At 52.7% G+C, this 26,240-nt stretch overlaps 11 protein-coding genes across 11 annotated transcripts; 5 read left to right on the forward strand and 6 right to left on the reverse strand.

Annotated features, from left to right (window-relative positions):
• Positions 1–186: 186 nt before the first annotated feature.
• On the reverse strand, positions 187–1,768 carry BDW74DRAFT_182630 (FAD-dependent oxidoreductase; the record flags this gene model as incomplete). The annotated part of the gene is made up of 4 exons (XM_073730307.1): positions 187–663; positions 718–1,085; positions 1,139–1,410; positions 1,467–1,768. 4 exons carry the CDS (start codon positions 1,766–1,768, stop codon positions 187–189), a joined length of 1,419 nt encoding a protein of 472 aa, XP_073579271.1.
• A 231-nt stretch (positions 1,769–1,999) lies between these two features.
• Positions 2,000–2,458, reverse strand: BDW74DRAFT_182631 (nuclear transport factor 2 family protein; the record flags this gene model as incomplete). The annotated part of the gene is made up of 1 exon (XM_073730308.1): positions 2,000–2,458. One exon carries the CDS (start codon positions 2,456–2,458, stop codon positions 2,000–2,002), a length of 459 nt encoding a protein of 152 aa, XP_073579272.1.
• A 192-nt stretch (positions 2,459–2,650) lies between these two features.
• On the reverse strand, positions 2,651–4,097 carry BDW74DRAFT_93555 (alpha/beta hydrolase). The gene is made up of 6 exons (XM_073734111.1): positions 3,811–4,097; positions 3,664–3,751; positions 3,555–3,607; positions 3,102–3,485; positions 2,891–3,047; positions 2,651–2,835 (listed from the first exon to the last, which is right to left on the reverse strand). Exons 1-6 carry the CDS (start codon positions 3,956–3,958, stop codon positions 2,697–2,699), a joined length of 969 nt encoding a protein of 322 aa, XP_073579273.1. The 5' UTR covers positions 3,959–4,097; the 3' UTR covers positions 2,651–2,696.
• Positions 4,098–4,162: 65 nt separating this feature from the next.
• BDW74DRAFT_93560 (uncharacterized protein) lies at positions 4,163–6,267 on the forward strand. Its single transcript, XM_073734112.1, has 7 exons — positions 4,163–4,340; positions 4,390–4,470; positions 4,517–4,569; positions 4,627–4,884; positions 4,937–5,595; positions 5,652–6,076; positions 6,141–6,267. Exons 1-7 carry the CDS (start codon positions 4,242–4,244, stop codon positions 6,180–6,182), a joined length of 1,617 nt encoding a protein of 538 aa, XP_073579274.1. The 5' UTR covers positions 4,163–4,241; the 3' UTR covers positions 6,183–6,267.
• Positions 6,268–7,682: 1,415 nt separating this feature from the next.
• BDW74DRAFT_93566 (Homeodomain-like protein) lies at positions 7,683–8,874 on the reverse strand. Its single transcript, XM_073734113.1, has 4 exons — positions 8,450–8,874; positions 8,209–8,383; positions 8,092–8,135; positions 7,683–7,999 (listed from the first exon to the last, which is right to left on the reverse strand). Exons 1-4 carry the CDS (start codon positions 8,517–8,519, stop codon positions 7,797–7,799), a joined length of 492 nt encoding a protein of 163 aa, XP_073579275.1. The 5' UTR covers positions 8,520–8,874; the 3' UTR covers positions 7,683–7,796.
• A 2,115-nt stretch (positions 8,875–10,989) lies between these two features.
• BDW74DRAFT_182635 (uncharacterized protein) lies at positions 10,990–13,728 on the forward strand (the record flags this gene model as incomplete). Its single annotated transcript, XM_073730309.1, has 1 exon — positions 10,990–13,728. The coding sequence occupies one exon, from the start codon at positions 10,990–10,992 to the stop codon at positions 13,726–13,728; it is 2,739 nt and encodes a 912-aa protein (XP_073579276.1).
• Positions 13,729–14,011: 283 nt separating this feature from the next.
• On the reverse strand, positions 14,012–15,737 carry BDW74DRAFT_93588 (bifunctional chorismate synthase/riboflavin reductase [NAD(P)H] ARO2). Its single transcript, XM_073734114.1, has 3 exons — positions 15,601–15,737; positions 15,182–15,543; positions 14,012–15,130 (listed from the first exon to the last, which is right to left on the reverse strand). The coding sequence occupies exons 1-3, from the start codon at positions 15,633–15,635 to the stop codon at positions 14,295–14,297; spliced, it is 1,233 nt and encodes a 410-aa protein (XP_073579277.1). The 5' UTR covers positions 15,636–15,737; the 3' UTR covers positions 14,012–14,294.
• Positions 15,738–15,925: 188 nt separating this feature from the next.
• BDW74DRAFT_188189 (putative lipoate--protein ligase) lies at positions 15,926–17,481 on the forward strand. Its single transcript, XM_073731661.1, has 3 exons — positions 15,926–16,909; positions 16,965–17,072; positions 17,123–17,481. Exons 1-3 carry the CDS (start codon positions 15,947–15,949, stop codon positions 17,363–17,365), a joined length of 1,314 nt encoding a protein of 437 aa, XP_073579278.1. The 5' UTR covers positions 15,926–15,946; the 3' UTR covers positions 17,366–17,481.
• Positions 17,482–17,597: 116 nt separating this feature from the next.
• Positions 17,598–19,604, reverse strand: BDW74DRAFT_170741 (glycoside hydrolase family 154 protein; the record flags this gene model as incomplete). The annotated part of the gene is made up of 2 exons (XM_073727208.1): positions 17,598–19,059; positions 19,123–19,604. 2 exons carry the CDS (start codon positions 19,602–19,604, stop codon positions 17,598–17,600), a joined length of 1,944 nt encoding a protein of 647 aa, XP_073579279.1.
• Positions 19,605–22,166: 2,562 nt separating this feature from the next.
• On the forward strand, positions 22,167–22,591 carry BDW74DRAFT_93607 (uncharacterized protein). Its single transcript, XM_073734115.1, has one exon. It carries the CDS (start codon positions 22,298–22,300, stop codon positions 22,556–22,558), a length of 261 nt encoding a protein of 86 aa, XP_073579280.1. The 5' UTR covers positions 22,167–22,297; the 3' UTR covers positions 22,559–22,591.
• Positions 22,592–23,293: 702 nt separating this feature from the next.
• BDW74DRAFT_161639 (sugar porter family MFS transporter) lies at positions 23,294–26,051 on the forward strand. The gene is made up of 6 exons (XM_073725820.1): positions 23,294–24,125; positions 24,176–24,252; positions 24,304–24,528; positions 24,582–25,565; positions 25,623–25,696; positions 25,766–26,051. Exons 1-6 carry the CDS (start codon positions 24,030–24,032, stop codon positions 25,882–25,884), a joined length of 1,575 nt encoding a protein of 524 aa, XP_073579281.1. The 5' UTR covers positions 23,294–24,029; the 3' UTR covers positions 25,885–26,051.
• The last annotated feature ends 189 nt before the right edge of the window (positions 26,052–26,240 follow it).

Here is a 26,240-nt window from a genome sequence, read left to right on the forward strand (position 1 = left end):
TGATAGAACGGCCATGCCAATGGGCAGAGAGAGATAGGTGACGATTACGAAGTTCGGCGTTGGTGTAGCTTCCCAGATGAGGTCTTGGCGAACGCGGCCTGTTCCTGTGCTGACTAATAACATAGCACGTGATACATGGTTCTCCCCTTTGGACCCTTCGCTACCTAGGGTACTTTCCGGTCTACTCTATGCAGTCACCCAGAGAAACAAGGGAATTGCCACCGTCGCCCCTAGGATCAAACTCTTCAAAAGCCCAGATCGCCCTGCGCCAGTCTCTGCAGTCTTGACACCTTCACTATCCCACTCCATCTTCGCTCTCGGCCACTCTGGCACCGGACAAAAGTCCAGTAGAGGCCCCGCACGCACAATCTTCCCCAGTTCATTCGGCATCGCCCGCTCATCCGAGTACGGCGCCACATACAATGACATGTACTTCATCATAAGCGTATCCCATGCCTGCACTTGGGTGACCATGCGCGACATTTCAAAAACCGCTTTTGCCCGGGGCAGATGGCGAGTCTGATATTGCCCAAAGACACGATGGAGGTCTGCCATTGACGGCCTTGCCCCAGCCGCGGCCTGAACTGCGCCGCGCAGGAGATTTGCTAGGTGAACCACTCCATCGATACCCAAGTTTCCGCCAAGGGCTAGGTTGGGCGTGACCTGCACCGACAGTTAGCACATAATCGGTATTCATGGGACAAGAGGGCTAGAAACCTTATGCGCTGCGTCCCCGACCAGGACAAATCGACCATAATGCCACCGTTCAAGCACGCCCTCTTCGATGTCAGCCAGTTGAGCCCGGTGTCGCTGGTTCCAAAGTTCGCCGAACACCATGCTTTCCGAAATGGGGATGTCAGCTACGCTCTCCGCCGCTCTCTGTGCGTCCTCCGCTGTATACCGTGGTCGCGTATACCGCGAGTACGGCTGATCCGGCCTCCAGAAGACGAAGAAAAACGTCTGCTTTGGTTGTGTGGCGACTAGAAAGCACCTTCGTCCGGGGAGCGAGGTCACGCTCAGCTCGTTCTTCAGGTGAGGTTGGCCCGGGGCGTAGCCGAATAGGCACCTCCAGGTTGCCATGATAGCTTAGAACGATATTAGTTCAGGGTGTCCATTCGAAGCTCTAGGGGCCAGGTACATTTCTTTTCGTCCACGGTGATAATTCCAGGCTCGATGGAATTCGCTCGCTCCCACATCGCCTGGCGAACAGCGCTGTGCACGCCATCTGCACCAATGACCAGGTCCCCTCTCTCGCTGGTCCCGTCTGCAAAGAAGACATCGATATGTGTTGCCTGCTCGATAATCTTTTCAACTTCCTTGTTGAAAACAACCTTTGATTTATCCGGTAGAGTCACGTAGAGAGTCTCCAGGAGCGCCCTTCGCTCAAGAAGCATCACGTCTGTTCCGTGACTAGCAAATCTCATGTCAGCAGCGGCACCGAGATCATAACGACAAGATGGCCATACTTCTCCCTAATATATCCCCAGAGATCAGTAGTCATGATCACCTTCCCCGTAGCATCGCGGTTTGTCGCCCCGTCGGTGAACGGCTCCGCATGTTTCTCAATATCTGCGAGAATACCCAGCTGCTTGAAGACGCGCGCACAGTGAGGGAAGACAGTGATACTTGCTCCTGCGGCCGGCGCTGCCTCCCTCCATTTCTCGACAACGATATGGTCAATCCCGGCTGCTGCGAGGATGTGTGCGGCGGTCAGGCCGGTCACCCCGGCACCGACGATGATGACACGCAGAGACTCTGTCATTTCCATTTACGAAACGATGGATGCTACTGCTACCATCCTGTGGCCGTTGTGGCGCTGATGATATGCCTGCCTGCTTCGGGCCTGCGTTACGTTGACTACACACACAGTACGATTGTCGGGCCCGCGTACAAAACTCCAATTTCTCATCCCACGTCAACTTTGATGTTTACATCTACCTCATCAAACATACATGCGAAACTAGCTCCGCAAAATATCCCATCAACAGACCAGACCAAGTCAATACACCCCCATCCTCCTCAACTCCTCCCCAAGCACCCTATCAAGATACCCATGGTCCAAATAAGCCCTAGCCTCAACAATCATACCCTCCTCATCAAACCTCACAAACCACGCATAATGCTGCGCATACTCAACCCCGCTATGCGTGCATGTGTCAACGCAATCAAACATGACCGCCGCCATCCCGCTCCCCTCGTCAACAGTGACCCCCTCAATGCCATTGACGAGCCGGAATTTGAAACCAGGCGGCCGCACCGCCTGCCCGAGCTTTGCAAACCCGCCCTCCATGAATTCGGATAGAGACTTGTACTCCGCCGCATAGGGCGAATTGGGTGGACCGACAGCTGTGAATTTCACGGTGGGCGAGAAGCGCGAAAAGAAGGATTTGCTTCCGTCTGGTGGGGTTTCGAGGTTCTTGAAGAGGGTGTAGACTTCGGTGCGAGTTGGGTAGGGCATTGTTGCTTGGTCTTTTTCTTCGTCTTGTCTTGCTTAGTTTGTAGGAGGTTGGTTAGCTCGAAGGAGGGCTGAGCGTTAGGGTTGGGAGGTTTGGTTGGGCAACATTAGGTGCGGTAGGTCATTTATGATTTTTGTTTGGTACGCGGGTCTACTCCGGGCCTGCCTACATTGTAGGTATGGTTTTTTGAGAATCAAAGGGTTGATTTGGATTGTCTTTGGTGTTAGGTGAACTGTCTAATCACGTCTTCTTCCCTTGTCCTAGTACCCAGCTTACGGCTGCCGCTGCACGCTGGCGAAACTGCTCGCCCTCGGAGATCTCGGGGTACATCCAAAAAAAATGAGGGAGTGCCTCGTAATTGTCGAGTTGGCATGGAACCCTGTTTTGTGGTCAGAGAACATGGGATGGTTCACGGGACAACAACAATGACCTACCCGAGTCTATCCAATTCGTGCTTCATGATAGTTCCATCGTCACGGATGACATCGGCCCCGCAAGTCGCAATGTAAGTCGGTGGTAGCTCCGCCAACCGGTCGTGCAGTGCGGGAAACACATCGGGGGATTTCTTCATTGCCGTCGACCCGTTGAAATCTACAGATGTCAGGATAGGCAGTCTGGACGTGAGGCTAGAATTGAGAAACTTGCTCTGGAAGACCAGCATCCCCTCGTAGTCAACTACAGGGCCATGGCGGTTCTCCTCCCAAGACAAGAGATATGGTTTGTACTTGTCCGGGACAAAGTCCGGGTGAATCGTCATCGGGGCTAGTGCAACCACGCCCTGGACACGGTTTGGCATGCCGTACTCGAGGTACTTCAGGGCCACGGCAATGGCTAGACCTCCGCCACATGACGCGCCAATCGCGAAGAGGTTGTCTTGGGAGCTGCCGAGCTCCTGGGCGTGGTCGAACGCCCAGTTATAGCCACCCAGATAATCATACAGTTGCGACGGAACAGGATACTCAGGGGCGCGGCGATAACCCACAGAGACGAGGATACACGGGGCATGAGCAGAAATATAACGGCAGAGTCCTGTTACAGCGCATTAATTCGAGCTTTATGTTTTATGATTGTTCGGACGCGGATGATGAGGACGGATACCATCTTCAAAGGATGTGTCGAGTCCACCAACCGTGTATCCACCGCCATGAGCACTGTGCCGGTCAAATTAGACTGTTGCCAATGTACTAATATAGTCGGATATACTTACTAAACTCCGATAGGAAGTTTGGTGCCCTGCTGCAGTGTTTTTGGATTGTAGATGCGCAAACGCAAGCCGCCATAGATGATTTCGTCACCTAGTATAGAGTTTCAGTTTCATTGACTGCTCATGAATCATGGCTGAGAGATCACTGACGGACTTCCACCGATTGGTCGATATCGTTGCTTCTGAGCATCTCGCTGAGCTGCTCATAGCCGGCGCGGAGCTCCTCCAGGGTGCCGCTGATCTTGGGCCGCGAGCCCCAGCGCTCTTCTAGGGCTAGCCATTCGGGTGAAAGTTTCATATTGACGCACTGGAATGCTGCTGGTATCCATCATGATGTTGCTCCGATTGTTTGCTTGAATATGTAAAGAGGAATTGAGCGGACCCGCGTACGGGATGCAGGGGTGGATAGCAGGACAGGGGACGACCGGGGGTGTGTTGGCGATGAGCGAAGCCAAGACCGGCCCGTCCAGCGACCAGAGAAGTCGGTCTTAAGGGCGGAATAGGGTGACGTATTTCCGCCCGGTCCATTTTATTATTACTGACGGCGACAGGAGTTCTTCCTTATCGCAGGTTCAACCATCATGGATCCCAACACCCTCGAGAAGGGCAGCGACGCTGCCGGTCTCTCGCCTCGTGCCTCCTCGGATGAGCCTCCAAAGCGGAAACTCACAGGCCTCAAGGTATGCAATTGATACTTGAGGCCGAACATTGACTTGACTGACTTTTCAGTGGTTCTTCTTCAATATCAGTACCCTGACCGCGATCTTCCTCTATGCACTCGACAACACTGTTGTCGCGAATATACAACCAGTGTGTCCATCCTAGCGATGTCGCGCACTGCCACTAACAAAGATAGGTGATTGTGAACCGATTCGATGCGGTGGACAGGTTATCATGGCTTTCTGTCGGGTTAGCTCGCCCGACCTTGCGACGTGAGGTACAACATACTGACTTGAATGCTTACAGATTCATGATTGGCGGTTTATCATTTGTGATGCCCCTGGGCAAGCTCTACTCTCTTTACGATGCGAAGAAGCTTTTTATTTTCTTTTCTGTCAACTTCATGGCCGCATCTGCGCTGTGCGGTGGCGCGCCCAACATGCCCGCTGAGATTGTCGGTCGCACTTGGGCAGGAGCCGGAGGAAACGGAATGTACTATGGATTGCTGAATTTGGTCTCGACAAATACGCTAGAAAGAGAGCGGCCAACTTATCTTAGTCTTACGTAGGCTTCCCTTGCAGCGTCGAACTGATATATATGGCTAACAAGGCTTCAGAGGAATGGTCTGGGGTGTAGGCACCGTGCTGGGCCCGGTCATAGGAGGCGCATTCGAGCTCTACTCCTGGCGCTGGGCATTTTACATCAACCTATTCTTTGCCATCTTCATCCTACCAGCTTATGTCTTCCTCATTCCCTCGTCCAATCCAGCCCCGAACGTTCCATTGCGGACCAAAATCACCTCGTTTGATTATCTAGGTGCGGTCCTGAGCACGGGAGTCATTGTCACGTTCATCATGGCAACGAATTTTGGTGGAACAACTTACGCCTGGGATAGCGGCACTATTATTGCGCTGTATGTGGTTAGTGGCGTGCTCATGATCGTTTGGGTCATTCAACAGGCCTTTTCAATCTTCACGACTCCAGAGAACCGCATGTTCCCCGCCCACCTGCTCTTTAACCGTGAAGCCATCCTCCTATTTATTCTTGTCTGCTGTGGCGGCACAGTGGCATACGTCTCCGTCTACTATGTTCCGCTGTACTATCAGTTTGCGCGAGGCGACGGGGCAATCGACACCGCGCAGCGCATTCTCCCTCTCATTTTCCTCCTCATCTTTGGAATGCTCTCAAACGGCTACCTCATGTCTCGTCTGGGATACTATAAGCCGTGGTATGTTTTCGGTGCCGTCTGCGCCCTGACCGGAAGCGTCCTCATTAGTACTCCTCCCCTTAGCCGTCACTCCAAAACACACTTCAGAACTAACTCAGACCAGGCCGCGTAACACTACACTCCTCCAACTCCGAAGTCTACGGCTACCAAGCCCTTATTGGCCTCGGGGCAGGCTGCTTCGTACATGCCGGATTCGCCGTAATTCAGGCGACCGTCGATCCGCAAGACAGTGTGCACGGCCTGACGCTGATTATGCTCGGACAGCTTTCAGGTCTCGCATTCGGGCTTTCCGTCACAGGAGCGATCTTTATCAACGTGGCCAAGATTAACCTGAAGCATGTCTTCCCGGATTTAGACGAGAGTACTCTGGTCTCGATTGTGTCGGGGACAAGTGGATCATTTCTGGCAACGCAGGGTGACGCGGAGAGGGAAAAGGCACTCGATGCGATCGTTGGTGCGATGCAGGACGTTTTCACTGAGGTCTATGCGGTTGCTGCGCTGGCTGTTGTGCTGAGCGTTTTCTTGAAGGTATTGCTTTCCCCTCGTCTCATCTCGTCCCTGGAAAAGCGTCTTGAGCTAACTGCCGGCTTAGTGGAAGAAAGTCTACACAGAAGGAGTGGCTGGAGGAATGTAATTCTGTATAACAAAGTTAAGACTCTTTGATACGCTTTATCTAAAATAGAAAGATAAACAGTTGGCTTTTGACTCCTCTGATAATGAACGGAATATCTTATATTATATCATTTAGTTTATATATTTGACTTACGAGACCAAATCCTCCGACGCAATGCAAAGTCGAAACATTACTCCGTAAGATAGTATCGCAGGCCACAAGGTCTAGACTCAACTCATTAGACCCTTGAAAGCAGTCATTCCTTTGAGGCATCCCTGAAAACCAAACACAGACCCCTAAGCTTCCAAAATCCAGGGTCTCGGTGCAAAGTACATCGTGGAACATCCTTCCATCATTCTAATCTCGGACCCGCGTACGGTATCTCGGGATCTCCAAATCTGTTCATTCCGTGACAGGGCCTCGGGGTATAACAGCCCAGATTATAGGGTGGCCTTGCAGCTGCACTAATGACTAGACTTGGAATGATCGACCGGCTCATGCAGCCATGAAGGACCCGTTGGCGGCCGTGCAGCTGACTCGCGAGGCTCTGAGTTAGTCGATTCTCGTATTTATTAGTTTGCTTATGTATCCGCGATAGCCTATAATCCCTGCTGGGAACTGCGAGCATGTGCATGGGAAAACCTGCACAGTGTTGGTGCATATTTTGAACATATACTGATAACGTAGCAGGACATTGCGAGGGCATCAGGAGGTGCACGGTCCTCTCGAGTCTCTCGGTTATGTCAAAAGTGAATAGATCCCCTGCCTTGCAACAAACACTTTCTTATTGAGCTGGACTAAGATTTGTACAACGATTGGGCTCTTATACTCCGAGTACATTTGTTTGCTTGGAGTTTTGATATCGGGTCTCCATAGACGCAGGCCAGGGAAATTTAGAGATAATTTAAATCTAGTCTAGATAGTAGCTCTAAGAAAGCGACCTCGATACTTGTAATGCTTCTAATCCCGCTCGACCCGGAACCGCGTATTGTTGGCTACAGCAATTTGAATGAGCGACGCGGTCGTCTCGAGGCTGGGGTCGTCCACCGTCAGCGTAATCCTGCCCGGTCTGCTCTGTGCCTCAAGCTCCGCCGGCAGCCCGTAAAGCTCGAGCCCTGCGCTTTGAGCCACCGGGTCCTGCGCCGACGAGGCTGAAGGGAATATGAGCCCTGGCTCGGGCCCGGCTTGACTGTACTGGGAAGGCATGCTGCCTATAAAGGTCGGGTCGGGGTCTTGGAATATAGCCGGGTTCAGCATGCCTTCCATATCGATGTCTTCGGAGAGGAGGTTGGTGTCGGACAGGCCGTGCAGGAAGTCGTCCATTGGCAACGGGAATTCCGGAAGCGTATCGTTCAATATAGGTAGATGAACCGGTCCTTCATCCGACGAGATCTCTGGATCGGTCATCGCGTCGTCGTCATCATCGTCTGTCTCTGCACCGTCCAGCTGTTCGGTCGGTGGCGTTGCCTTCTTTGACTTCCGCGCTGATGCTGGCCCTGGCTTTGTACCTTGCGATAGTCGACGACTTAGGATGGTGAACCTACATCCATCAGATGACCCTCGACCAGTTCGCTGAATGAGAACAGAAGCCTTACTGATTTTTGATCATGTTCCTGGACCGGTTAGGAAAGTATTCTAGCTGGATGTCTTTCCAGCGCCGTCCGTGCTTTGAGTGTGCTTCCCACAGCAGCTCGTTCTGTTGCCAACTCGCTTCAATGAGCTTGTCGCCGTATGCACTCTCAGATTGAGATCATGACTGAGTAGACCTACCTCCGTCTCAGTCCATTGGCTCCGATCCAGTTCAGGATCCAAGCATTGTTTCCATCGCTTCGCACATTCTGTTTTGAAATCCAGTCAGGAGCGAATGTGTGAGGGTGGGCAAGCACGTCCTCACGGGTAGGAGAGGCGGAAAGCTGAGGAAAGTACGTACGTTCCGCGTTCCGCGTTGGGACTGCCTTGGCCACGGCGGTCCACCTGTATGCAAGACAAACATAGGTGAGCCTCTATTGAGAGCCAGGGACTTTGGTAAGATTTTAAGGCCACTCACGCTTTTCCATGTGTCTTCACTGCATCCACGAGGGCTCGGTCCTCATCCTGCGTCCAATGTCCTTTATTCGATCCCCCGGCTATCGCATTGTGCCAACGTTTCCTGCAGTCTTTGTTTGTTCGCCCAGGCAGCTGGTCCGCTATGCATCGCCAGTCTTTGACTTGACCGTCTTTCACTTCTCGCATCACTCAGCACACCTGAACCAGACGAAGCCGCACGGCTGACAGAAGCAGAGACGTACGTTGAGCTTGGACCTCTCTTTGGAGTAGCCTGTCTTCCTCTTGAGTCCATCGTCGGGCCTGCTGTGGCATTTCCAAGTTTGGAACGAGGTTCTGGATCTATGAATAAGTGAAGAAGAGGAAATGCAAGGAATTAGGGCTTTCCGGTCAAAGCCTTTGGTAATCCTTCGATGCCTTCAGTAAGCGCTACCGAGTCATTGGGGTTGTCCTTGAATATGTAAAGCTGAGAATTTTGAGTTGGAGTTGGGAGTGGGTTGTTAGTGTCGGGTCGACCAGGGGATAGCATCCTTCGTGCAATCAGCCTTCGTATATCAACACACAGGCTGGCGACTGCCCCGGTGAAAAGCCACTTCAGCTGGCTGGCAAATCTCAAACGGGTCAGAGGCTGTCATAAGCAAATGACGAAGCTAGTTTAGCCCGCTTACACCATAGTTCGCCTCTCAGCGCTAGGTTGATAGCCTGTCAGACTCTTGTTTGCAAGGTTCCTCAAGTTACTTGAGGCGACAAACCTGGAGTGAGCCGCAGAGTCAAAACAGGGTATATATTGCAGAAGATGAGCCAGAAGCATGGCTTTCGCTCTTGTAGACAACAACTAAAGTCTTTTCCATATGATATGATAGTTGGTTCTTCAACGGGAGATTCCGCTGCCAAGAGCCAAGACACAACTTGGCTTTGGGGATATTGGCACGTGCACTAACCGGATAAGAGCTGCACTTAGCCTGCCCAGTTAGCCAGACCAATACATTGCTTCAAGTACTTGCTAGAGCCGCTGACTGCCCCTCTTTCTGCTGTATACGATGGCATTACCCTATCTTTTCGCCCCCACGTCACAATGCAGAACATCTGCCAGCTGGCCTTGATTTCGTAGACACGTGAGACACTGCACCGGGTGCCGCCCGGCGTACTGATGAATTCCTAGTTAAAAAGTAACACCTGCTAAAAGTACTAGCAAGGATGCGGCTCCAGGCGCTGTGTTGGACAACAAACTATACGCCGTATTCGGTACCCGGATGCTCGACAGCCTCCCAAGTCGTCAATGAATGACGTGCTGACGGGCTTCTATGCGGAGAGTGAACGAGCTCCTGGCGTGGCTGATTTGCAGATACGTCAGATTGCTTGACAGGGATGCTGTAGTTTCAGTATATGGCCATCGTAAATGGCTTCTTCGAAAATGAAGTATAGCGATGCATAATAAGCAGCTCCATGGACATTTGTGACGTGAATGGCTTGCGGAGTCAAAAGAAGAAGTATAGGTTTCCTTGCTGTATCAGCGCCTGTTGCTCAGACCCGGCGCGAGTGTGGTGTACGGCAGCCCCAGAGCGTTTTTAAGTTGGGGCTCTATTGGCCATTTCGCGTGTCGAGTCTTCGACATCATTCGACCCTTGTCCCTCGCAATACATATATCCGACCCCACTACTGGTAGTAAAAGTCGGCGGGTATAAGCAGACTACTGGGCGCGAACCGACGCGGCGTAAAAAGCGTATATAAACTTCTGTAACTTCGTAGGCCAATTGACGAGGAAGAAAACATTTCTAAGCGGAAGCTGCTGCTGCTGTGGAATTGCCTTTCTTGTGCTGACTGGAACGAAAACCGGCATGAGGTGGCCGGAACGCTTGTCTGTACAGTATGAGGAAGATGCAGTGACACTGAGTTGATACATACCTCTAGCAGCCAGCCAAGCCTTGTGATCAGCGAAATCGGCGGAAAACAGACTGGATGTCAGCACTGATACGGAGAGACTAGACAACAACGTGGTCGACGTCAAGCTGTCAAACGATGAATGCATTGTAGGCAGACGGGAGGGTCTCAGTTGGCTCCACTTCCAACTGCCGCCATGGAATGTTTCACTGATCGATTCTGGACTCAGTGCCTGACTTTTCCACAAGGCTGTCCCAGTACCGCTTCATCTTCGAATTGACAGTTCCACATCGAACCCGATTCCAAGCTTTCGAAGCATCATAGGCAGCGCCTCACTTTATCGGACAGCCATTGAACCAAGGATGAGATGCGCGTTGCCAGTGCAACGGCCGTGTCAATATGGACGCGACCAGCCCCTCACCCACTCAAAGGCAAAACCCACTGCGCATCGTGGGGAATGTTGATCTCGGCGCTATGGGCTGCCAATCTATTTAGGCTCCAGCTATATGTTTCGAGTGATCTAGATCCAATCGTGGGCCGTTTCGATTGAGATGCATACGTACTCCGGATTCGCTTTGTTTACATGACTGGCTTCGATTTCGCCCTGTCCGCATTATCACCTACATCATCACACTGACCAAAACTTCGACCGGCATCTTCTCTATCTACTCGACACATCATACGAGCTAGCATCGCAAGACCCCTGGGGAGTGTTGACGAAAGCCGTTGTCCCCCACTCATTGATGGTGGCATCTCCGCTTCCCAGTTGTACTTCCTCTAGATCCTGCGATCGAGTGATCGACAGCCTCTAATGTCTCACAGTCGGGTTAACCGTCGCACCTCTGTCCACGTCGCTCAAATATAGTGCATCTCCATGGATGGTCGTTCCTATCGAAGATCCCGAATGCGCAGGGCAGTCGGCGTCCGCTCGTTGCTGTCCCTCCTTTGCGTCCTACCCTTCCTCGGCCTCAGTTCTGCGCAAGTTCCATATACGCCTTCCACCCTTCTATACTCTTTACAGCATAACTCTTCTTTCGCTTATCTCTTACGAGCAACCGAAGACCGGGCCGAGTTCATCTCGTTAGATGTATCTCAGAAAATCGACATTAACGATCCCTCGTACACAATACTACTCGATGACGCCCCGTTCAACAAAAAGGACGTGAAGTCCCCATACGTCCCCGTCATTGATCAGGATGGGGTGATAAAGGTATTCGCCGGTGATTGTTGGAACTCGGGCAACTCGCCTAAGCTATGGTCCTTCTATCCAGATTCTGGCTCTTCAACAGGTGGCGGAAAGTGGGAAGAATTCTCTACCCAAGGATCAAAAGAAGGCTCTACTATCACTCGCCCAAACTATTTATCGGCGGGATTCGCATACTCGGCTTCGAACACAACCGAAAGCTACCTCTTCGCGTTTGCTGGGATGTGTCCGTATCAGGGCGGCAACAGCATTTCTTGGGTCTCAGCCGCGAACTACTCCCAGACAATGACAGTTTTGGTCCCCTGTGAAGAAGAGAATTGCTATCAGGCGTTGATTACTGGGGATAGGGCACCGCCAATACCAGAGGCGGGTTTCACGATTACTCCTCTCAGGGCCACATACGGATACATGGACGATGAGCTCCGGCAACAGCAGGATTTCCTCCTCATTGGCGGACATACCCAGCAAGCATTCATCAACATGTCCGAGCTTGCTATTTTCTCCGCGCCGCAGAATAGTTGGAGCTTTGTCAGCGTGGGATTCGCGGCAGAGGCCTCAAGGGCTGATCTTGCTCTCCGCAACACAGCACTGATCGAGCCTAGATCCGGTCACACCGCTGTTCTCACCCCGGATGGAAGCAAGGTGATTGTGTTTGGGGGGTGGGTAGGCAACACCAGCGTTCCAGCAACACCCCAGCTAGCCATTCTAGACATAGGAGGAGGCTTTGCAGGAACTGGCGAATGGTCCTGGAGTGTGCCGTCAACCAGCGGAGGCCTCCAGAGCTTTGGATTCTACGGCTTGTATGGACATGGTGCTACAATGCTCCCCGGTGGGATTATGATGATAGCAGGGGGATACATGATACCACGACTGTCCCAGCGATCCGAGGATGGACCCGAGCTCAACTCACAAATCTACTTGTACGACGTAGAGTCAGGCACGTGGGCTTCTTCATATGAGAACCCTTATTTTGACGTCACTGCTGCGGCCACTGATAGCTCCTCCACCTCAAGTAGAAACTCGACCGCCTTGAAAGCTGGCCTAGGTGTTGGGATTGGCATAGGGGTTCCAGCAGCTGCGGGTCTTTGCCTGCTCGCCTTCTATCTCTGCCGACGGCGCGGAGTCCGTCAAACTCGAGATAGTGAGATCCGCAAATTAGCCCTGGGCGCGCAGAGAGCTCATTACTGGGGGAGGGGTGACTCGGAGATGGCCAGTAGTATTCGGAATCCTTCAATATCAAGGGAATCGCCAGTGAACAACGATTACCCTTGGAGTGTCAACAACACACCACGAAGCACCGGAAAGAAGGTCGACTGGGACGGCAATGGCGAGCCAATTGCTGAGAGAACTGGGTTGCTTGGGGGCATCCATATTCCCAAAAGGATTAATCGACCAGTACTGAATATTGGGACATACCGACCCCCTTATCATGACTTCAGGAGAGGCGACACTGCTGGGATTATTCACCCCATCGATGAATGCGATGAGGATGAGGCCGATCAAACAGAAAATGTACAACCGGCGCGTGAAACTCTTGACTCGCAGCTATTTGTTACAGCTCGAAACACTCAGGTGGATGCTCTACATCTCGATGGTGCAGGACAGACAGTAGGGGATTTGAGCAGAGGCGCCTGTATGTCACCAGATAATGGACGGACTTCATCCGATTTATCTGAATCGTCGGCATCGGCAAAGTCAGCGAAATCAACACCGGGAACGGCTTCACCTACAAAAGATAAACGTGTCTACCTGCCGAGTCCTAGCAGAGAAGCTCTTCGCAGCCATGACAGCTCGGCATCGGCAACTGCATCGTACGACAAGCGCTACTCATCCGATTCCTTCTCTACCGCTCACTCATCGATGTCGCAACAACAAGCAGAGGGCGAGTATCTTCTTCGAGACTCAGAAAACGCGCAGCGTTCCCCAATAGCAGGACCGTTCAACAACAAATCAGCAGCACCGAGTCGACCGAAAGCCTCAGAGTGGATTGGAGGTATCAGACGAGTACTTTCTGTTTCACGGAGGAGGCCTCACAGTAACGAGGGGCCGAATACGATCTCCATGGCGTCTGGAATCGATGCAGAAAGCGCTGGGTTCAGCACTCGTGGGGCTGATACTACACTCCCTAGGAGATCAGTGAGCGCTTCGGCAGAGCTGTTTAGGCGAAAACAGGGCGCCAAAGACTGGGGTGTGGGGAACAGATTCTCACAAGATACAGGGTTCCTTTCGGCACGTTCTACGCGCGATGATTTTGGACTGGATGGACATATGGATCCTGATAGCGATGAAGAGTGGGACGTCGAGGGTGCTGCCGAGGGCCGGAGGGTGCAAGTGACATTTACCGTGCCTAAGGAGAAACTTAGGGTTGTGAATGCCTCAGCTGGTGACATGGATGATCTGTCCTTGAACTCGGTCAGTCGAAACAACAGTCTGTCATAGACCGGCTGTACTGTCTCTTCTCTTACCCGACTGTCTTATTCGGCGATTCTTGGATGAGAACACAAAGAAGGCGCTCCAGGCTGTCTTTTCTACCGTTCTTCGTGGTTGGAGTTAGTACTTGGGTTTACTCGGCTTGGAGCGGGCTTTCGATTATGTTTTTTTTGCTCCTCTTTCTCTCCTAGGAGTGTTTCACGGAGGTATTGTGAGATTCAGTTTGATGTTGGCTAGCGACAGTATATGTTACCCGAGAATGACTCTACGAATGTGAATGCTTGATGAGATAAATGGTTCGTAGACACCTCCCGAAGCTTTTTTTTTACCCGCCATCTGACTATAGCTTCGTGACTTGGCTCCGCTGCTCGACATCTAACAGCTCACTTGTAAACCTGCCAACCCAGTTGCATTCTATTGTCGCTGTGCTCGAGTGAAGAAAATACATGCAATCAAGGTTAGGCATGAAGTATACTGAAGTACTTTTTAGTAGTCCAAAGAGAAAATAGTATATGTAGTCATAACACGCATAACAACTGTTTATCTATAGCATTATTTTTTATGCAACTTATGCTCTAGTTCGTCCCCGTTGTAGGGCGGGTGGGGATCGTCTTGGGTAACGGCGGGAGAAGCGTCTTTGCGCTCTCACGAGCGTACTGAGCCATCAAGGAGTCCATGATGACAAGAGCAGACATGGCCTCAACAATGGGGACAGCTCGGGGCACAACGCAGGGGTCGTGGCGGCCCTTGGCCTCGAGAACACCTTCGCCAAAGTCGTAGGTAGCCGTCTGCTGCGCCTGGCCGATCGTGGCAGGGGGCTTGAACGCAACGCGGAAGTAGATGGACGCGCCGTTGGATATACCGCCCTGGATACCACCGGAGTTGTTGGTCTTCGTGACGAGGCGCTGCTTGGTCGTGTTCTGCGATCCGAGCTGGGTGGGCACCTCGGAGGCCACGAAGGGGTCGTTGTGGATGGAGCCGGGGACCTCGCAGCCGCCGAAGCCAGAGCCGATCTCGAAGCCCTTGGTTGCGGGGATGCTGAGCATGGCGTGGGCGAGCTGCGCCTCGAGCTTGTCGAAGCAGGGTTCGCCAAGACCGACGGGGACGTTGCGGATCACGCAGGTGACGGTTCCGCCGATGCTGTCCTGGTTATCGCGGAAGTGCTCGATGACCTTTGTCATGCGCGCCGCGGCGGCTTCGTCTGGGCAGCGGGTGGGCGCGTGCGCGTCGACGGTCTCGCGGTCGATCTTTTCGATCAGGTCGAGGAAGGCGGGGTTTGTGGCGGGGCTAGGGTGCTCTGCTGTGGGTGGGAAAAGGTGCTCGTTACCGACGGAGGTGGTGAAGGCGACGATTTCGACGCCGTGCGAGAGGCGCAGGTACTTTTCGGCGATGGCTCCGGCGGCGACACGGCCTATTCATCTCATGTTAGACCTCGCAAGAACGAGATCGTCGGTGGGCTTACCAATTGTCTCGCGGGCACTGCTTCGTCCACCACCACTGCTAGCCTTGACGCCATACTTCTCAAGGTAGGTGAAGTCCGCATGACTAGGGCGGGGGTACATGTCCATTGTCTTGTTGCCATAGTCCTTGGGGCGCTGGTCCTCGTTGCGCACGATCATGCCAATGGGCGTGCCTAGGGTCACACCAAACTCGGTTCCTGATTGAATCTCGACTCGGTCTTTCTCGTCGCGCGGGGTCGTGAGCGCACTCTGGCCGGGGCGGCGGCGGGTCATTTGAGGTTGGATATCGGCTTCAGTGAGCTCCATGCCTGGGGGGCATCCGTCGACGATGCAGCCGACAGAGCGGCAGTGAGATTCACCATAGCTGGTAAGAGCAATATGGTTAATGGCGGCATTGGTGAGTGTCCTCGAGAAAACTTACGTGGTGACCCGGAAGTAATCACCCCACGTTGACATGGCGGGAAGTGTGCAGGAATTGAACTGCGCGGGCTGAGATACTCAAGTTGGTAATTTCTGTTGCAGCTGGGAAGAGCTTCAACTTTAGAGCAAATAAAGACGCTTGAGAAAAGGACGGTGAATGACTTATGATCTCAAAAGATGAACTGGCATCGGGAATATTTTCGGTGACTCGATCGTTGAATGGCGCCCATTTGGGCTTAGCGCCCGCGATCGGAGTCCGCTCAGCGCTGGGAGCTTCGGTCTTTCAAGCTACCGCGGACTTTCGATCATCATCGCTTCCGCCTTTCCTTGACTCGGAGCCTCCATCAATGCTTCTGTTTCCTAGAGCATCATGCTGGAAAGCTCCGCGCTGTAGGCGGGGCTTTGGTGGTCTCTCCGTCCGGTCCAATTCCGCTTTTACCTCCGACCAGTTTGCGGAACTCGTGTCTCGACCTTCCTCCATCCACCAGATTTACCAGTCCCTCTCGACCGACCCCTACGTTAATCTTTCTATAGAACACTTTCTGCTAGAGAAAGCCCCGGCAGACTCGAGCATACTTTTTCTATACGTCAATCGACCATGTGTCGTTATCGGACGAAATCAGAACCCTTGGCTTGAAACCAACCTGCATAAGCTCCATAATGATCGGGTTAGCAATGCCAATTTCAGCGACGATGCGGTATACGTCCGGCGGCGATCAGGCGGCGGTGCTGTCTTTCACGATTCGGGCAACTTGAATTACAGCGTTATCTCCTCCCGAACGACCTTCACGCGGGACAAACATGCGGAGATGATGGTGCGCGCATTGCACCGCGTGGGAGCGGTCAATACAAGTGTCAATGATCGCCATGATATAGTCATAACAACGTCCGAAGACCAGCCGCGAAAGATCTCGGGGTCGGCGTTCAAGCTTACGAGAGCCCGGGCGTTGCATCACGGGACATGTTTGCTTGATTCGCCAAACATCAATGACCTTGGATCCTGGCTTCGGTCTTCTGCTAGAGACTATATCAAAGCGAAGGGTGTTGAGAGTGTCCGGTCGCCAGTGGCCAATGTGTCTTCGTCGATGCCAGATGCTCCCGCTGGCTTCTCCATGCAGGCGGTTATTGCCAGTGTGATGGATGAGTTTGCGCAACTCTACCAGACCAGTCCGGATGCTGTCCGTCGAGCTCAACGAGCTCACGCTGTTGATCCAGAGTTATACGCAGGGGATAACTGGGTGGCCGGGGCTGTGGGTGACCTCGAAGCTAATTCGGTGCCTGAAATCAAGAAGGGCTTAGAAGAACTGAGGGTCGGTTTATTGGTTAAAGACTCTGAAAGTTGTTTTTGCTGATGATATATACTAGTCCTTGGAGTGGAAGTACACCCAGACACCGCAGTTCACGTTTTCGACGCACCCAATTGAAGAAGATCCCCGTGAAAGGCCACCACTTCCGCCTTCTCTACCCCGTTCAGTGAGTGTCGATTCTCCCTTAGGCAAGGTGACAACGTTGACAAGCTGTAGACTCGTGTATTTCTACGCTTCAAACATGGGGCCATCATCGAAAGCTCCATATCCACCTCTGATAACCCATCAATAGCCGCAGACCAGGCGAGCCGTGTGCACCCAGCCCTAAATGGGCGAAAGCTGCATGAGCTGCAGCTATCACAATGGACTGATCTTCTACTCCGTCGACTATCTGCAGACGAAGACCCGGGTACGATACGGGAGCTCGCAAGCTTCATTGCCAGCAAATTCGGCTCGTAAGCTACAATGTAAGATAGATAGATACCCTATCCTATTTTAGGGCCACCGCATAGTTGGATTGTGCCCCTTTACAACCGTATCTCTTGCCTGATACGTTCAGAGCGGCAGTAAGTCACCGGCTTGATGGAAACCTAAGGGTCAGATCACCATGTACCTAGGTACGTTATCACTACTTCCTGATGCATGAGCGAAATCCCATTCCAACCATTACCCCATCTCAGATTTGAGGATCTCAACCCTCCACCAATTCCTTCAGCCACGCCGGGATATCTGGTCGCTTATTCCACTGGTCAATCCAGATATCTTTCCAATTCTCGCCATTCCCATGCGCCGGCAATGCAAACACCGCACTTACGAACCAAACCTCCTGCCCTGATTTCAGATCGGCACCCAAAGACGGCAGTAAAGTACGACCGTGAATCAGGTTCGAGTTCGGGTCTGCTAGGACGATCCTTCCTGCGCGGTCTGTAGTAGGCTGTAGCTCCACAATGCCTACAGCGCCCGCTGAGGATACCGTAAGCGCGCTCTGGGACTCCGCCGCCGTCCCCTCGGAAGAAGGGCTGATGGGACCCGTAAAAGGTTGCAGAATACGGCCGTTGCCACTTTGGCACCCATAGATTGCAAACGCCCCCTCTGACGTCTGGAGGTCCCGACCGGTTCGGACTCGGTGCGCACGGATATGCCAGTTCTCGCTTCCGTCGACTGGGGGGATCAGAAATGTCTCAACGTGAACATCAGTCCAAGGGCGCCAGTCGGAGATCAACACAGGCGAGTTCTCGCGGTACTCGATGCGTGCATTTTCCACAACTCTCCGCGTCTGCCAGATGTCGCCGCCGTCCTCCGAAAGCGCCAGCATGCTGTCTGGCGCATGTTGCTCCAGCTGGTATCCGCCCGTTGGCACGGAATACCCGAACGAGGCGCTGTATGCGAATTTCCCGTACTTGGCTTGAATCGCTCGGACAGGGTAGTGGCAGGCCTGCCCTGACGAGAGGAGGAAGGTATGGCCGCCTCGATGCACGATGATATGCTTTGGATACTTGAGAGCTGCGACCGCCGAGAGCGACGGGTAGGGTTCCTCTTGCGCCGCCCAGAAGGGATGCGTCTCGGGCAGCGCAAGCGGGACAAACGCCAGACAGCACCAGTACGGCGAGCCCGGCGAGTTGTAGTTCTCCGTCAGGTACATGTTCGTATAGGAGTACCCCAAGTTCAACGTCCCGTCGTTGTTGAAGATATCCTCCTGCGTCGCCCACCATCGGAAATGCCGAAGCAACAGCCCCTTCACCATTCCCCATGTCAGCGGCAAAGGAGGCGTGACGTCCGCGAAGGCGAGCGCACTCCAGAACCCGACCATCGCGAATCGGTATGTCATCGAGCGGCCGAAGGGAATCGACCGCCCATCGGGGTCAAAGTAGTAAACGAAGTCGAGAGCGAATTCTTTCGCGCGCTCGCGGTATCGCGCTGCACGGGGCTCATCGAAGTCCGCGGCTAGCTTGGAATAGAGCAGCTGTAGGAACTGGATCGCAAAGGAACCTGAGTAGTAGTCCATCTGATGGTGGCTCTTGGGTCCGTCGTTGCTCCATCCGCCGCCGACATGAAAGGTATCCAGGTGATCCATATCAGCCTCGATGCGAGAAAGCGAATACGGAGCGCCATTTTTGCGCAGACCTAGATTTGCGAAGACTCGAAACCACAGCCTACATAACGCGATATTTGTGAGTCGATGGCTCTTAGAATCATCCATCAGGAGGCAAACAAACCAGTTTGTATTCGGCATCTCCCGCTCATTGATGCTTGCCAGCCACTTCGCGACATTCCCCTTATGCTCATCCGTCAACGGATCCCAGAATACGTGCGGCGCAACCGCCAACGCAAAGCCAATTGGACACATCTCCACCATGCGCTGGTCCAGATCCTCAATATCCCCCCAATACTCCGGGCTCTCGGGGTCTGTGCCGTGAATGAAACCGTCGCGCCAGCGCGAGGCCGCCGCATAGTCACCATTCCCACCGAGTAGCGCAGCTAGACCCCATAATGGACGGGCGAAACCCTCGATCTGAGCGCCCCCTTCGTCAAACCTCGTAGTCGATGATCCGACCTTGACACGGCTACCTCCAGGTGTGAAGCGGGGTACGAGAGGATCTAGGAGCGCCTTACAGGCATCTTGAAGGTCTCTGCGAGTACGAAATGGGGACTGGCTGAAAGGCTGGATAGGGGTCTTTCCGTTGGCGCGTACTGACATTTTGTATGAGGTGATAGAATATACGATATGCTGGAAGTGCAGACTGGGGGCCCCTCAGTTATTACCTTTTCATATATGCATACCCCAGAGCTCGGCGTTCGGGTGAAAGACCGACGGGAAGAGATCATTCGGCAATAAGCCCGAGAGATGAGTACGGAGTAGAAGGCATTGGAGCATCATAAGGTGTTGGTGCGACATCATATGCTCTATTGGGAAATAATAATGGACAAGGACCCAGAACCACCAACTGCCTCTTTGTAGGGCACGTCCTAATAGGTGGAAGGTGTTTTCCCACTTATCACGCACTCCATTAAACCTGGGGTCAAAAGTCCCAAATTATAGCCCCCAGCCCCCCGCAGTTTTATCTGCAGCTTCGTTTCGTGGCGCATTGTCTTGCTTGATCGACGGGAAACAGTTCGAGTACGCCTTCAGTGTCAGAGCGTTCAACTCAAGCGTCAAACTTGGAGAGCTCGTCCAGAATGTCATCATCAGCTACCGAATACGGTAGATTGCCATGCCTGACTGAGTCAGAGCCGTGCGCCGTTTTGTTAGACATTGGTGGCCTTAACCAGCGAGAGCTGTCATTGACTATCAGACATCGCGCGCCGGGCACGAGTTCCTCTAGGAGATGGACTTACAAATGATTTTCCATCATCCCTTTCTTGCAGAGGAAGCTCAATGGAACTCTTCCAGTTGCCTGAGTATCTGATCCGGGCACGATGTCGGGATTCGATGTTTGGCCCTCATCTTGTATTTCTTTAACGGTCCCTTGATCAACCACGGGCTGTAACCAGATATCGTTCAATGCAGCAAAAGCCTCCGTAAGTTCCGACCGCAATTGTTCCAAGGAGTCACGGACAGGGTGATCCCGACTCTCGATGAGCTCTTCCAACCGGTCGGCGGTGGACTTCAACGACGTTGTCATCGTTTCCAGTTGACTACTCAGAGCGTTATCTGTCTCAGGAGCGTTGTCTCTTCTGTGGAGCTCAGACTGGAGCATGACAATGTGACTTCGAAGGTCGCTGTTTTGCTTTGCATAGTTTGCCTCGACCTCCTGCACATTGCTGAGGTGTGCGTTGTACTGGTTGACGATGTCCAGATGCTCTCGTTGTAATTGCTCGCGCTCCTCTCGCTGTTTCGACTCCATGCCTACCACTCGATCATCAGTGGCTTTCTGCTGCCGCTTGACGTCCTCAAGCGTCGCACTGACGTCGCCAACTGATGCCAGCAAGGCATCAACCTGACCACAACGCTCTTCGAGTACACGTCGCTCATCCAGGACTCCGATGTAAAGCGTCTCTGTTTCTTTCCTCTCCTTCAGAACCTTTTCATGCTTGTGGCTAAGTTCCCTGAGCTCTGTTTTGAGGTGGTCCTTGTCTGTGAGATGCTGTATCACTGCTTGTTCAAGGTTGGAATTCTCCTCCTTGACCGTATCCAGCTGCGCGCGGAGTGCCGTTACAGTCTGTTTCGAATCACCATCCCAAGCTTGCGCTTCATCATATGCCTCGAGCTGTGAAGCCAGGACATCCGACTTTGATTCCAATTCGGCTCGCCGCTCTCGCTCATCGGCTAGAGCTCGCTCAGAGAGGCTTAGGTCCTATCTGAGTTTCGGCAACTCCTTCTCGATTGTGTTCAGCCAGTCGCCGAGTGTCTTGACCTCCGCTTCGAGCTTTGTCTTTCCCTTCAGTGCTACTGTCAGTTCTCGCTCAGCTGAGATAGCCCTCCGTTTGTAGATCTCAAGATCCTTTATCTCTTTGACCAGCGGGCTGTCATCCGTCTCGTCATCTTGTTCCTCAGCATCTGAACTAGGGATATCTTCGGGGCTGAAACGGTTTTCAAGGACGGCATCTTTGCTCATTGGACCCAGTCGTGTTGCAGTGGATAGTTTCGAGGGGATGTGCCTGGAGCCCCCGCTGGACGCTGAGCTGCGAGAGATTGTCGAAGCGGCGCTGACATATCGCTGGGATGGAAAGGAAGTGCTGGCTGCTGAAGCGGGTCGGTGATGTACGCTAGGTATTGATGACATGACTGCGGCCGTAGCGGTATCCCCAAACGATGGTAATGATGCGCATGAGGTTGCATTACCCTGTCACTTTGTCTCTGGGGAATTGGCGGATTCTTGGGGGAAGGTCGAAAGGGGCTCTTTCCCTTTCCATCGCAGCTGCTTGGCGCCTCGTCCGATATGAACGAAGAGGCACAGGCTTTTGCCTAGAGGAACTCATGAGTGTATTGCATTCATCATCATGAGCCAGTGGACTAATCAAGCCTGATGACCACGACGGCTGTTCTTACAAGAGCTGGTCCTCAAGGTTCTGCCACCTTCGACCTACTTGACAGTAGGACTGGTTCTACCTGGACCAGTAGACGAGAGAAACAACCCAAGATTTTCTGCTTCAGTTTCTATCTCTATATGCGAGATTTTGGCTGTTGAAACTCTGTTCTAAATTGATCCTTGAGGCTCGTCCTTAAGACCCATCAAGTCAGGCTTGAACGTCACCAAGCAGACAGAAAACGATATCACCTTCGCCTCCTTAGACCACGACGCTGATATTCACGGTGACATTATCCAGTTTTATGGGAAACCCGAATCTCGATCACTGATCTCGGTAATACTAGCACTCTTGATGGTCGCCATGGTCTCATGTGTCCGTCGCGGTAGTGCTAATGCTCGGGTCAACGATCAGTAATAGTTGATGGATGTATGCATTTCAAGCTTTGTACTTGGCGTATTAGAGAGTGCACTGTTAACATTGTCGAGGGAGGCATCTCTCTTTTCGGGCCCGTTGGACTTTCCAAACCGAATGTTTGTCTACGTACGGTACTTCATCCTCCCCTCCCTCCACTCGTCATCTCATTTTTCCTTCTTCTTCTTTTCCTCCCCATATCCATTTGGATGGTTCAGTAGATTAGAAACTACATCACCTTTGCTCTCAAGACTCACTGTTCTCTGCTGATGGAAAGTCGATGAGCCGGCGACTGAAATTCCTCTATAGAGTGAGCTGGCCAAAGTCCGTGTCCGTCTAGGTGAGTCCACGCGATCAAGCAATGGCGAATAAACTGACTAAGATAAGCCATCTGCATGTCCCCAGGCCTTCGAAACTGAACTAGCGACAACTGAGGCGCGCTCGTCTATTCTCATCGCCAATCGCCTGCTTTGCCTGAAGTCAGTCACGACCGCCACCTTCCGCTCCCAAGTCGCCTTCCTTGTGACAAGCGCTATGAGGGTGGCAACCACATCTCCTGGGCTCTTAGGGCTATCGAAAGGTGTACGGATTCTAGCCACTCCGCCGGCGTTGCTCCTTGTGGCGGACTTGGCCCTCTGGCTGACCATCCCTTGGCCGAGACCGCTGTTCACGTCTCGTTTAGAGAAAATGCATCTCTGAAATTGCCGCTTACTGGTGGAACCAGCTTCAACGAGTCTGGGGCCTCCAAGCTCGCCGTTCGTGTCATTCGCTTGAGCACAACCAACACTTGCACTCTTGGACGAGAATCTCCGCAAAGGATTCAAGAACTTGGAACCTCTCACAATCCGGGGTTGGGCCTTTCCGGGGAATGAGTGAAGTCTTTATCCCACGCCAACCCTGCCAAGTCAAGTTCAAGGCAGGCTAAATCCAGAAAATATACACCAATCATCTCTCGCCGGTAGATTCCTAGCGACTCGCGCGGCTTCCCCGCATACCGTGTCCCGCCTCGTATCTGCTCTCACTTTCGTCTTTTCCCCGGCATCCCACCCAAACCCTGCATTCCTAGACCCTAGCTGCAGTCAACCCGTGCTACCCCGTCTCGCATGGCAGCCTATTATTGGTCTCGTGATGATTAGACTCCCCCTTCCAGCTTTTGTGGGGTCCTCTCCCAGTTTCCCCGGTCGATAATTTGTTCCCATCTCGGCGTGACCTCCTTTTCCTCACAGACCCCTGCCACACAGTCAACGCTCACCCATGCCCAGACGGGAATTGATATGCCATCCCCTCATTTGCGCGTCGACCGGGCTGTTGAGTCCTGGCTTGATGCCAAGTTCAACTGAAACTGGGCTCTAGATATGGATGGTGTGCACAGATTCGTGGAATCGAGTTTATGCGTTTTCTCTCCTGTTTCTCCGTCGACAGTCTCTCGTGGTGCTCACCAAGTCAAAGACCGACATTATGAGTGTGCAGCTATCGTTGGTCCATCGGGTATCCAGCGTGGCTCGCTTGAAGTCCTATAACTATCCGGGCCGACCCCCTGCCGGAAGATTTGAGTCAGGATCTGCTATATATCTGAGCCGGGTCGCTTGAGCTTTTGAAGGCAGACCAGCTTTGTCGAGATCCTGCTACGGCGTACACAGTGGGGCTCGCAACTCACAAACAGATACTCCCCCAGCATCATCTACTTCCTTACCTCGACCTTGGTCGTGGACGTCCAGAAGAACGCAAATAACCAGCAAATATGTCATTTCTTCTGAAAAGGCTCGTCCACAATGAGGCGATGCGAACGGACCCTCCTGAGATCTACGGATGGAGGGTCTACGCATTAGCTTGCTCTGTGAGTGCCGTTACTTCATGTTTTTTTCTATTTACTCATTGACCACGCAGGCTTGTTTCGGAGGTATGTTGTTCGGTGTGGAAACTGGAATCATTGGTGGTGTCCTCACAATGGATACCTTCAAAGCGTAAGGTAGCGTTTTGAATTTACATTCCCTGCCATTGACAATTTTGAACAGGAAGTACGGGTTGAATGACCTAGACGATACGGCAAGGGCCAATCTCTCCGCAAACATTGTGTCCACCCTACAAGCTGGATGTTTCTTCGGTGCCTTGGCTGCGTCTTGGGTAGCTGATAGGTACGGAAGAAGGCTAGGCCTCATGGTTGCATCCTTTGTAGCCATCCTTGGAGTCATCATGCAGGTTGCCGCCAGCGGTCACTTGGAAGCCATGTATATTGGACGGTAAGCAGCCATGCCCGCAGATGTCTAGTAGGGCCAACTAAGTCTTTGTACAGTCTACTCTGCGGTATTGGTGTCGGTTTCGCTTCTATGGTCAACCCACTCTATGTTTCGGAGAACGCCCCACGAGCCATCCGTGGTGGTCTTACAGGTCTATACCAGCTGTTCATCACAATGGGAATTATGCTTGCTTTCTGGATCAATTACGGCTCCCTTCTCCACATCAGTGGCCATGGCCAGTACCTCGTTCCGCTAGCCATGCAAGGCCTGCCCGCGATTCTCCTTTTTATCGGCATGTTCCTCTGCAACGAATCTCCACGATGGCTTGCCAAGCAGGACCGCTGGGAGGAAGCGCGCGCAACCCTCTCCCGCATCCGCAATCTCCCATCAAACCATCCCTACGTTGAGAACGAGTTCCAGGACATTGCCAGCCAGCTCGAGTTTGAGCGCCAGCTCATCAGCGGCTCAAGCTTCGTCGACCTCCTCAAGGAGATGTGGACCATCTCCGGAAACCGCAAGCGCGCTCTCATCAGTATCTTCCTCATGGTCTGCCAGCAAATGACCGGTACCAACGCCATCAACTACTACGCGCCCCAGATCTTCGAGAACCTAGGTATCACCGGAAGCTCCAACGGTCTGTTCGCCACTGGTGTCTACGGTATTGTCAAGGTCGTCGGCTGCGCCTGCTTCCTCGTCTTTGTCGCTGACTCCCTTGGCCGCCGTCGCTCCCTCCTCTGGACCTCCATCGCCCAGGGTCTTTGCATGCTCTACATCGGTCTGTATGTCCGCATTGCGCCCCCGAAGGAAGGAGAGCCCGTGATTCCCGCCGGCTACTTTGCCCTCGTCTGCATCTTCCTTTTCGCTGCCTTCTTCCAGTTCGGCTGGGGCCCTGTCTGCTGGATTTACGTCTCTGAAATCCCAACAACCCGGCTCCGCAGTCTGAACGTCTCTTTCGCGGCGGCTACCCAGTGGCTGTTCAACTTCGTTGTTGCGCGCGCTGTGCCGAACATGCTTGCTACGGTTGGTGCAAATGGTTACGGGCACGTCTAACTTTTCTCCCATGGCTTCACCTCGAACATAACTAACATTTCATCCAGAGCGTATATTATATTCGCATGCTTCTGTTTCTCCATGTTCGTCTTTGTCTGGTTCTTCGTCCCCGAGACCAAGGGTGCGTTATCTATTCACTCAATTTATCTCTTTGTACGCGGCACCGAGCTAACATGTATCATCTCAACAGGTCTTTCCCTCGAAAGAATGGACGAGCTCTTCGGCGTCAGCCACGCCAACACAAAGGAGCACCCCGACGACTCCCCCGTGGAGAAAGAAGAGGTGGTGAATATCGAAAAGACGGCGTGAGGAATGTTACTCATGTGAGATTTTCTTGGAATTTCAAGTTGTTGCCTCGTTGGGGGAGAGAGGGAGAGTTAGGACGGATATATCGTTCTAACAACTGAGTCATACCCTTAGTTACCTGAGCCGCTACCAGATAGTAACGAGGTAATGGAACATTGCTTTGAGGTTGATTGCTCTTGCTATTGCTCTTCATTATTATCGTCAAGTCGTACCTTATGTGCCTCTGGTCCTTTGCCTGGTCCTCGCCTGGGTATATGTAATGCCAGTCAGTACCTTGCAGTACTTGCACTCTGGACTCCGTATGCACAAAAAAACTGGATAAGTACAAGGAACCGGGCCCGAACCCATGAACAGAGAAG

This window comes from Aspergillus multicolor, assembly GCF_047715735.1.
Source record: "Aspergillus multicolor strain CBS 133.54 unplaced genomic scaffold BDW74scaffold_37, whole genome shotgun sequence".
Taxonomy (NCBI): domain Eukaryota; kingdom Fungi; phylum Ascomycota; class Eurotiomycetes; order Eurotiales; family Aspergillaceae; genus Aspergillus; species Aspergillus multicolor.

What these genes read in the sequence shown, in the direction of transcription:
- BDW74DRAFT_93555 (XM_073734111.1), bottom strand. Translation starts at nt 3,958, where the DNA reads ATGAAACTTTCACCCGAATGGCTAGCCCTAGAAGAGCGCTGGGGCTCG. An exon ending in CGACACATCCTTTGAAGATG is followed by an intron (nt 3,486 to 3,554) that starts GTATCCGTCCTC and finishes GCGCTGTAACAG; the next exon opens with GACTCTGCCGTTATATTTCT. An exon ending in CACGAATTGGATAGACTCGG is followed by an intron (nt 2,836 to 2,890) that starts GTAGGTCATTGT and finishes ACCACAAAACAG; the next exon opens with GGTTCCATGCCAACTCGACA.
- BDW74DRAFT_93560 (XM_073734112.1), top strand. Translation starts at nt 4,242, where the DNA reads ATGGATCCCAACACCCTCGAGAAGGGCAGCGACGCTGCCGGTCTCTCG. An exon ending in TTGTCGCGAATATACAACCA is followed by an intron (nt 4,471 to 4,516) that starts GTGTGTCCATCC and finishes TAACAAAGATAG; the next exon opens with GTGATTGTGAACCGATTCGA. An exon ending in TGCTGAGCGTTTTCTTGAAG is followed by an intron (nt 6,077 to 6,140) that starts GTATTGCTTTCC and finishes CTGCCGGCTTAG; the next exon opens with TGGAAGAAAGTCTACACAGA.
- BDW74DRAFT_93566 (XM_073734113.1), bottom strand. Translation starts at nt 8,519, where the DNA reads ATGCCACAGCAGGCCCGACGATGGACTCAAGAGGAAGACAGGCTACTC. An exon ending in GTGAAGACACATGGAAAAGC is followed by an intron (nt 8,136 to 8,208) that starts GTGAGTGGCCTT and finishes TCTTGCATACAG; the next exon opens with GTGGACCGCCGTGGCCAAGG. An exon ending in CCCAACGCGGAACGCGGAAC is followed by an intron (nt 8,000 to 8,091) that starts GTACGTACTTTC and finishes ATTTCAAAACAG; the next exon opens with AATGTGCGAAGCGATGGAAA.
- BDW74DRAFT_93588 (XM_073734114.1), bottom strand. Translation starts at nt 15,635, where the DNA reads ATGTCAACGTGGGGTGATTACTTCCGGGTCACCAC. An exon ending in GATTACTTCCGGGTCACCAC is followed by an intron (nt 15,544 to 15,600) that starts GTAAGTTTTCTC and finishes TGCTCTTACCAG; the next exon opens with CTATGGTGAATCTCACTGCC. An exon ending in CAGTGCCCGCGAGACAATTG is followed by an intron (nt 15,131 to 15,181) that starts GTAAGCCCACCG and finishes TGAGATGAATAG; the next exon opens with GCCGTGTCGCCGCCGGAGCC.
- BDW74DRAFT_188189 (XM_073731661.1), top strand. Translation starts at nt 15,947, where the DNA reads ATGCTTCTGTTTCCTAGAGCATCATGCTGGAAAGCTCCGCGCTGTAGG. An exon ending in AGGGCTTAGAAGAACTGAGG is followed by an intron (nt 16,910 to 16,964) that starts GTCGGTTTATTG and finishes GATATATACTAG; the next exon opens with TCCTTGGAGTGGAAGTACAC. An exon ending in CGCCTTCTCTACCCCGTTCA is followed by an intron (nt 17,073 to 17,122) that starts GTGAGTGTCGAT and finishes GACAAGCTGTAG; the next exon opens with ACTCGTGTATTTCTACGCTT.
- BDW74DRAFT_93607 (XM_073734115.1), top strand. Translation starts at nt 22,298, where the DNA reads ATGGATGTATGCATTTCAAGCTTTGTACTTGGCGTATTAGAGAGTGCA.
- BDW74DRAFT_161639 (XM_073725820.1), top strand. Translation starts at nt 24,030, where the DNA reads ATGTCATTTCTTCTGAAAAGGCTCGTCCACAATGAGGCGATGCGAACG. An exon ending in GAAGCCATGTATATTGGACG is followed by an intron (nt 24,529 to 24,581) that starts GTAAGCAGCCAT and finishes GTCTTTGTACAG; the next exon opens with TCTACTCTGCGGTATTGGTG. An exon ending in GTTGGTGCAAATGGTTACGG is followed by an intron (nt 25,566 to 25,622) that starts GCACGTCTAACT and finishes CATTTCATCCAG; the next exon opens with AGCGTATATTATATTCGCAT.